General features: G+C 34.3%; 1 protein-coding gene across 1 annotated transcript in view; it reads left to right on the forward strand.

The window, feature by feature from the left end:
- The window catches only part of LOC125033394 (rac GTPase-activating protein 1-like), a 17,512-nt gene that overhangs the window by 832 nt on the left and 6,680 nt on the right, over positions 1 to 10,000 (forward strand). The window contains 5 exon segments of the mRNA XM_047624862.1: positions 2,519 to 2,615; positions 3,545 to 3,747; positions 4,237 to 4,420; positions 4,610 to 4,758; positions 5,362 to 5,476. Of these exon segments, the coding sequence (XP_047480818.1) occupies positions 2,543 to 2,615; positions 3,545 to 3,747; positions 4,237 to 4,420; positions 4,610 to 4,758; positions 5,362 to 5,476 (724 nt within the window). The 5' untranslated portion in view covers positions 2,519 to 2,542.

The raw sequence follows: 10,000 nt of genomic DNA on the forward strand, positions 1-10,000 counted from the left end.
CGCCATAGTTAAAGGGCATTGACTGAAGGGTACACCCAGTTACAGCAACTTAAATTGTTGAAAAAATTGTGACATGGACCTGGAGTCTCTCTGGCAAGTGTGTCTGTGTTATATAGAATTCCTAGTTTTATGGTAATTATTCAAACTACCTCATTAATTGGTATCATGGCTTCTTTCCTTTGTGCTCCAGTAAAGGTGCAATCACATGAGAGCAAATTTTAGTGTACTTAGTACTGTTTACATGCCTTTATTGTACATATTTGTTCAGATTAGCATATGTATGCAAAAATGGCTCAAGCTATTTAATCTGTACTCTCTGCAAATTTTGAATGGAGATCTTTGGTATTAATGTTACAAGACTTTTTTTTATTGTTTGTTTGTTTGTTTGATAGGTATTTGTAACCGAGAGAGGCTTATCTTCCAGAAACTACATCCCAAAACCAGGGTATCAAAATCCAAACATGACCTTTTCTTCTATTTATTCCCTAGACAGGGGGGACAAGCACCCCTGTACCCCCCCTTTATTAGCACTTCGTGCCAACTTAAAGAAAACGCAATTTTATGCATTCTGGCTGCGTGAGGGTGTTATGGATTTTGACTCTGAGCAGTTATATGAAGCATATTTCATCATTTTGTGGTGTTATATAGCAGATATTTTCATCATTTTGCAGTAAATGAGGTTACAGAAGCTGTACCTGTATTAATTGTTACTCTTTTTTTATGCTCTTTAAGATGGTAGTGTCCATACCCTTTCATCTCTGTGTATTGCTCTTGATGATATTAACCATTTGTTATATTGGAATCAATCACTCATAATAGCAGAAGTCCAAGAATGTAAATCTTCACAAACTATTATCAAGATGGTAATTTCTTTGTTTCACACAGCCATCCAACCTTGCAATTAATATTCCTTGTTTCATTTATTCTCACTGTAATGTGTGTGAATCTCTTATTATTTTCCATTGCAAATGATATTAAAGAAAGAATTGGTTATTGTTAATGAAGTGACCTCATCCCTCTTAGAGAGTCCCTATCACTCCAGCCACTTCCGAGAATCCACAAATATCTCTGTGTGAACCATAAACCTTCCTAAACTGGGGTCTGTCCCCGATAGGAGAATATTAATATTGGAAGCATTATTGTTATCAAGATGCTGGCAGTGGCCTTCAAACTGGAACATTTTTCTTGTATTAGTATCAGCTTTCTTTGGTTTATGATGGAAGGCATACAATCTGAAGGCCCACCTGATAGTGGTGCAGGCAGTTTCCTCAATCAAAGCAACTTCCACGACATGTATCCTGGGAAGAAAAAGTTTGGACTGATTCTATATTTAACATTAGGTTACCAAAGAGATAATGAAGTTCTTTTGTGCCAGAATATAAATGGTAAAGATTTGTTAGTCTTGCTGATCAATTGACTGCACACTTTAACAGATCACAGTAGCCAATATAGTTAGAAAATAAAGGGTTCATCTTTATGGTATGGATGCACTGACCTAGGGCAAATTGAAGATGATATTCTTGTAGAAGACAAAAAGTTGCAATTGTCAGCACAAGAAATAATCTACAGACACAAATAATAATGCCACAAATAAAGGAAAAAGATTGTGGAAAGTACTGCTCACAGGCTAAGTCCACTCTGCTCCTGAGTTTCAGCTCTATCTCGCCGTGCATACTGAGGTGAAGACAATGTTGTGGGGCAAAGCCCCCCCAACACCCCCATTCATGGCAACTTAGATTGTTAAGTAATTTTGTAACATTGAGTTGGGGGACTTAGTCTGTGGCAAGTGTGTCTGTACTGTAAAGAATTACCAAGTAAAGCCTTGCTATATTGGCTATCTACTGTGGGTTAATTGGTAAGATTTACCATTTAAATCTATGATGGTTTATCATTCGTAGATTATGAATAGGGCCAGGTGTTGTTGCATGCACCTCCAAAAATTGGTTCATTCCGTTTAGTTAAGTCAGAAAGTAATCCCAGAAATGGAGTCCATTTAAATGAACAAAGAAGCTTAAATTCTAATTCATCCTTTTGATGCCCAAATTTTGATTGTATTCCCCAGATTTTTTTTCCCATTAGCTGTAATCTGTTGAAATGGAGTTCCTGCTCATGCATTGCCCTCACTTTCCTCTTTGGCTATCATAGCCTACCAATAATGTCAATTGTTGGTAGGCCAGCTTGTGACATAAAGTATATGCATTGCTTAGAGAATGTGGTTTTCTTTGAGTGTCTGTTAATTTCACCTTTTGCTTTTATTTGTCTTTGTATTTTTTATCCTTCAGATAGCAGAATCAACATTATTAGTGTGGAAGACTAGTGATATCTAAAAGTTTTTTTTTTTCCCCCAGTACTTTAATGAACATTTATTGGAAGTACAGAGATACTGCTAACCCTCCAACCTCATCATTACCTAAGGCTTTATCGTCCCTTTGAATACCTGGTGGGACTATATATATATAATATATATTTATATATATATATATATAATTTTTTTTAAATAATAATATTTATCTTACAGATATCAGAGTAATTCAGGACCAAGATGGAGTCCCTTTCAGCACAGTTTGATGACCTGATGCGCCAGATGCAGGTTCTGGCAGATCCAGCAGAGTACAGTATGTATATATTGTCAGTCATGGTAATGACTTTGAATAGTGCTGTTTATTTATATTTCATCAAAACTGTTCTTTTCCCTAGTAGTATAGGCTAAGCCTTAATAATATTCACTATATCATTATCAGCATAGCCCTATATGAATTTTAGACTGCCATACAAGTGAACCCAAACAGATAAACATGTTGGTGAATAGAGTGTCAGTTATCATTTTTGTTTTTGCTTTTGAGTAAAATGAATCCATCTAATTCTTTCTCTCTCTCTCTTTCTCTTTCTCTAATGAGAATTAATTAGTAATGGTCAGGAATAGCTGGAAAGTGAGAGAGGTAGCTTATTTGTGTCAAGCTCCTTTATTAGCCTCATTCCTTGATATTAATTCCTTTGCATGTGATAGTAGTTAAGTCTATATGTGAGGAGTTGTAATAATTTAACTATTTTGTAGTTTTCCTATCATATAAAGTTTCTGATGGAAATAATTTAGTAAAATTATATAATTCTTTATATAGATCAATTTCACCCATATTTGCCATTAAATCTCTAAATCTGGAGGGGCGGGGGGGAATGTCAATTGTGAAAATCAAACTTCTTCATCTGTCCTGGATAGAAGTTTTTAACTAGTATAACAACTGACAAGTTTCCTGGATATTTGTTTTTATGATTTATAATGATTCCAACCTGAAACCAAAGATGAATAAGTTTGTGTTTGTACCCTTGAAGTTTTATTTATTTATTTTAATTTATTACTTTTTTACCTGTGGCAATAAGAGTTAACAAGAGTAGTTAATAAATGCTTTAACATATCATGTGCCTAAAGTTTTCAATAATGAGGCTTTTCCATATATTGTAGAGAATCCGGAATCACGTGAAAGGTGCAGATCTTCAGTACATGTAAGAACACATCTGTTATATTATTTCTCCTCATTTTTTTCAGAATTCCTTGAATTTTTAGACCATGAAGAGAAAAATCGGGTTCAGCTAAGAGAACTTGAAGCAGAAGTGAGTCGTCTTAATGAGCAAGCAACCAGATACCAAAAGGAAATTAAAAGCTTGGAGATGAAATTAAAAAATGCAAAGCACATGCTAGATGTAGAAAAGGCCAAGAGAATCACAACAGAAAAAGAGAAAAATGATTTGGTATGTATTTACTCATGTATGATAAATCAAATCAGATCACATCAGTGCGCCAGTATTGCTGCTTCAGAATATTTCTAGCATCTGGTTATTACTTGTAAAGTGAGTGTGCGTGTGTGAGTGTGATGCACTAACCAGCATCCCCTGCTCTAGATGTAGATGTAAATTGTATGTAACTGTCATATTTTTGTGAACAGAAATTTTGAAATAGAAATACTAATCATGAGTTACTCCCAGTTGCAAAAAATAACAAAAAACAAATTGTGCATAAAATGTCACACCCACTCATTCTACTGACTGTTAATCATACTTTAGAAAAATTGCCAAAACGCATGTCATATTGTCATCTTGGAAACAGCTGAACATTTATTATGCCTAACTACTCTTTGACCCATTTTTGTTTAAATAATTTCTAACACGTTATCTTTGCAAAGTACTCATATTTTCCATTTAAATGTTGATTATGCGTAATTTCTCTCTTGCATTTCTTAGGCAGGACAAATTGGTTTGGTCATGGAGTTGTTGGGAAGAGGTCAGGTCAATGAGACAAGAGAAAGACTGCAACAGTTACAGCATTCATTTACCTTTAGTGCAACAGCAACAAATCAGCGGCGAAGTACAAGAGATTTGTCACCAGGACCTCTCTCTACTATCACAGAAGACAATGACACAATGGGTAGGTACTGCTTAGGTTGGATTGTTTGAATCATATTGAAAGTTGTTAGGTTCTTTCTTATGTTTAAGTGAAATTCTTTTTATAAATGTACTCTATATAATGCACTGAAGTTCTTAAACAATCTTTTCTTTCATTTCTCAGTATGCCTATATTGCTTATTTTTTTAGTAACTCGTAATTTTCTCTCTAGGTTCCATCCTTAGTGTATCAGACATTGATATTACTGAGGATGATTTAGAAGAAACACGTCTCAGATCAGGACGCTCATTCAAACGCAGATCTTCCCCAGAACGCCTGGATGCCTCTAAGGGTAAAAGGCGCTCAAGCAGGAGAAGTGAGGTAAACTATACTTATTTTATTTGTTGATTAATTTAGAGACTTGAAATTTTTTGCTTTCTTACATAGTTGATTTATGTGTATATATATTTTATTTCTATATATATATAGAAAGTGTATGCATGTATATGTAAATGTATGGAAATGTATATGCATATATGTGCATGTATATGTTTATGTATGTGTGTATACATATAGGTATGTAATTATGTATATGTGTATATATACATGTATGTAATTATGTATATGTGTATATATACATGCATGTATGTATATATATGTATATGTATGTATGTATGTATATATATACATAATATATAGATTATATATAGATTATATATATATATATATATATATATATATATATATATATATATATATTTATGTATGTATGCATGTATAGAGATTATATATATACATACATACATACATGTGTAGGTGTGGGTGCGTGCGTGCGGGTGCATGCATGTGTTCACTCTTACCTATACATATTTACATAGCTAGATAATTATAGGAGTAGCATGAAATGTTTTTGATTTTGAGTTCTTATTATGGTTCACTTCATTGGTCTTTTGTTATGTGTAATTGTTGAATATTTAATTAAAGGAGATCCAGAGCCATGAGGTGAAGACTCAAGTCACATACTATACACAAGGTGATGAAATTAAGAAAGTCCATACAGAGATGAAACTCAAGCCATCAGCACCCCCACTTTCCACAGGTAAGATTTATGTTTAAATTGTTGGGATGACCTCTCTTTTTTCTTTTCTTCTTCCTTGCATATAAAAGTGTTTCTATCTGTGTCTGTGATCTTGTCATTAGTTCTATTTTCCTTTCTCTTGTATGGTCACCAACAAAACCATTGCTTGGTCACCTGGTATTGCAGGAGAACCAGTGGTATGTGAAAACAGTCAAATAATTTATATCAAACATAACATAAGCAAAGGTTGATATTAATAGTGCATTAATATATCAGACTAATTGGGTTTTATGAGCCTGATTTCATAACTATATAAATGATAAACAATATACCAAAGGAAAATAATACAATATTCTGTTACATAGAGCCATCTACACCATAATATGGTAACATATATTCTAGTGTGCTTTAGAATAGATTATTCACCTGATACATTCTTTATTAATAATTAATAACCCTACTTTTCTAGCTACCACAACATAATACAATAAATAATGCTACCTATGAAAATTTCAGTAATAAATTACTTTGTATATTTATATTCACAATTTTGGCAGGAAAACATCAATAATGTTCTATCACTCTGCTGCTTGACCAAGAATGTATTAAGCTGGTAGTGCAATTTGGTTTACTAAGTTTTCTACAATAATTAAATGACAGGAAATTGACTTTGTAGTTGAATTATAGATATGATTGTTTTTCAGACAATAGCTAACCTTCCTGCCAACTTAGATGTATATTACATACATAACACTATATCCTTTGAATCATTTCATTTTATTTATGAATCTGTTTGGTTTACTGCAAATTTCTTGGGTACCTGACACAAATAAATTTTGATCTACTGTCCAGGACTACTGCATGACAACACATAGGGTATGATCCATATATGCGAGGTATCTTGACACTATAAAATATATTTGCCATAATTATAACGCAATATTTAACATAATACTGATTTCATAATACTTACATTATCATGGAAATATAGTTGATAAAGACTGCTGATAATTTTTTAAACTAAGTGAAATTTTGCAGTCCATGTTCATGATGAATTGTACAACTTTCCTTAATATTCTTATTTATTTCATTTGTATTCTTGGGAGGGGAAGGTATCTTGCTTTAAACATAATGTAGTTAATAAAATCTGTAGAGTCCATTAGGCTGCTGCTGCTAATGAAAAGTTCAGTCTTCTTTCCCCATTATACTAGATAAGTAGATTTTACGTTGCAAATGACTTTGTTCTGTTCTTCAGGTGACAGTTATATAGATCAGTACAGCTGTGACACTTTTTCTACTGCATGCCTCACTTGGAATGCATGTGTCTCACGTATGTAGAAACTTTACTCATAACCATATCTTGTATATTTGTCTGTGTGGCAGTTCTGGTCAGCTGAATGAAAATTACACAACAATTTTCAGAAGTTGTGCTGAAAAAAGGGTTCAGTAAATATTCATGTTTGGGTTTAATGCCAGAGGTTAGACATCATGATGATCAGCACATTATTCTTTGCAAACCAGCAATATATAACATGAAAGTACTGAATACCTGTCAACTTTATATCCAAGTGATGTATATTTAGGTTATGGCCTTTCTTTTCTGCCATTCAGTAATGGTGAAGGCCCTATCACACAAGCACTTTTTCCTTCAAATATTTGTGTCTGTCTGAATCTTAGGTTTTTCTCAAGTATTGCACGCAAACAGAATACCTTCCAAGCGAAGATGGTTGTGACCATTTCCGTCTGATTAATTTCCATCTTGATCTTGCGTTAGGGAGGATCTATACAACTAGTTATTTTTAATAAATTAGAAGAAGTTCGTGTAAGCAGAATTAAATATTCTATAATATATAGAATAAGTCGTTAAAATAACATGATTTCTGAGACCTCACTTGGGTGGTGCCATATTTGTTTACATGGGTACTAAATTTGCTGCTTTGGTAGTGTGATAGTCAGTCCATTTGCATGCAGAAAGCTCATATGGAAATGCAAAAATTGACAGAAAGAGTGCTAGTGTTCTAGGACCTTTAGGGAAGTTGGTCTGTGTATTTTTACTGTTCACTAATATAGCTTTTGTATCTTTTTGAAGGATATAATGGCACTTGATGTGGTGATAATGTTTAGCAGTGTCAGGGAGTAGCCATCTGTCGGTACATTTAAATTTTTAAACTGTTCTTCATTTAGAAAGTTTTATTAGAGTACCCATTATTGCAACTAAGAAAACAGCTCCAAAACCACTGGTGGCGCCTCATGCAGTCCTTATCCCAAAAAAGTAATTTGATAGAACTATTAAGAGCCCTGTTAGCATTTAAAAATAAGGGATTAGATACTACTGCCCCATACTTTTCAGTGCTATTCAGGTTCAGCAATTTGTTTTGGGACCAATGCTGCTAGTTTTGGAGTGGCTTTCTTGGCAGTTTCAGCAATTGGTATTTCCCTGCTGGTAAATATGTTGTCACTACCCATGAAATATAAGGTTTTTCTTGCACATTTTTCTTTTGCTTGATGTTCTGTTGGTGGTGAGAAAGCTGTGTGACATGAGTAATTCAATATTCTTGGTGAGGATGATTTAATGGAATATTTCTCATTCAGCTTTTGTTTGCTGTTGAAATATGGTTTACATTTAGAAGAACTGAAGTTTTAGATTATGTAGTTTCTCTCTTACCTGGTTGCACAGTTTACAAAGTCTTATCACAAACCTGGAAGAACAATAGAAGATGGAGAACGGTCTAACATTACTAGGGTTCAACCTAAATTTGTCTTGAGCAGTAACAGTCCATTGAGAACTTTATTAATTTTTAGGTGTATTTGTTTACAGCATTCACTATACCTGATGATTGTTGCCATGGCACCATATGCATGCATTTTGGTATATATGTATATCCTTAAACATGTTAATTTGGCAAAACAGGAAGTTGGGAAGGCAATGTCACTGAGCATCATACATCACTAGGGAAAGCTAATTCAGAGAAGGTCAAGGCAGTGAGGTTTTCATGTTGACAATCAAGAGGAGGAATAAGTTCAACTAGTGAAGAGGGGGACCTACAAACAGTATTTTCTAGACTCTCCTCTTGGTTAAGTTAGTGTTTGCTCTGTGTAGAAAATGTCTTGGAGTTCATGTAGATGATGATCATACTCTGTGGTCTTGTCTTTATAGTAGTAATTATGGTTTCTTAAGATGCAATAATCTGTGTTGTCATACAATCAAATTCAAGGTATTGTGGCATCAAATCATGTTGGTGGTAGGCTTCACGGTAGACATAGTATTCTGTTTTGTTTTGTGTCAGTGGAAGTGTCTGTGTTTGTGTTAACTTCACTGAAAACTATATGTCTCCAAATACTTGTCAGCAATTTAGGTGTCTGAAAATGACATTAAATGTAGATGATGGTGGTCTCTCTCTCTCTCTCTCTCTCTCTCTCTCTCTCTCTCTCTCTCTCTCTCTCTCTCTCTCTCTCTCTCTCTCTCTCTCTCTCTCTCTCTCTCTCTCTCTCTCTCTCTCGTTCCCCCTCTCTTCCCCCCCCCCCTCTCTCTCTCTCTCTCTCTCTCTCTCTCTCTCTCTCTCTCTCTCTCTCTCTCTCTCTCTCTCTCTCTCTCTCCCTCCCTCCCTCCCTCCCTCCCTCTCTCCCCCCCCTTCAGTGAAAGCAATATGATAACTATTGCATGAATATTCCCAGGATATGTTGATAATGCATGTGCAATAAATTATATATCATTTGAAAATGTAGGGAATATAAACTTTTTATTGTTCACATGAAAATTTTGCAAGCATTTACATATACAATTGATTGTGAATGAATAAGTAGCCCCAGATTTTCCCATTATGAATTATTTATCATGATATGGTTGTGAAGAAACATACTGCCACTACTTTTTTTCCTTCCTTCCTTTCTTTTTCTTTCTCTTTCTTTTTCCCCCAAATATTGCTTAATTATTAGTCACTAAATCTGAGTATGTCCATGGTCTGATGATAATTCATGTATAATTAGATATGTGTTGTAAAAGATCTATAACTTGATATAAAAATATGTTCTCCTACATCTGTTCTCCTTTGATCAGTCAATTTCTTGCTAAGCATCCCCAAAAGTTATCAGTTGCCCATTTAGCATGGGTGGCAACACTACAATCCCTGCCCACTATAATAAAAGTTTTTCTATTGCCATAGATGGCTTCACAAGTGCTTAGTCACCAAGGAGTTAGTTCTTAGTATTATCTTTCTCACCTGTTTACCCTTTTCCTTGATTTTTTGAAAGCTTCATTTCTATTATTTTATTTTAACAATTTGATAATCATTATGTCAATAATAATAATAACAATGTCAGCGTTAATAGTATTAGAAAGAAAAATACATTTTCCTGCAAATTCAAGGAATGTGGAAATCAGGCACAGTCAACAGGGCCTACCAATAGATTTCTTGGTGTCTGAGCACACGTGGAGCCAGCTGTATGTAACAAAATTCACAAAAATGTACAGGGGACAGTACATAACCCCACAGGCATTGGGTTGTTAAGGATTACATGTATGCATACATATATGTACGTAAACAC

The sequence above is a fragment of the Penaeus chinensis genome, chromosome 16 (assembly GCF_019202785.1).
Source record: "Penaeus chinensis breed Huanghai No. 1 chromosome 16, ASM1920278v2, whole genome shotgun sequence".
Lineage (NCBI taxonomy): Eukaryota > Metazoa > Arthropoda > Malacostraca > Decapoda > Penaeidae > Penaeus > Penaeus chinensis.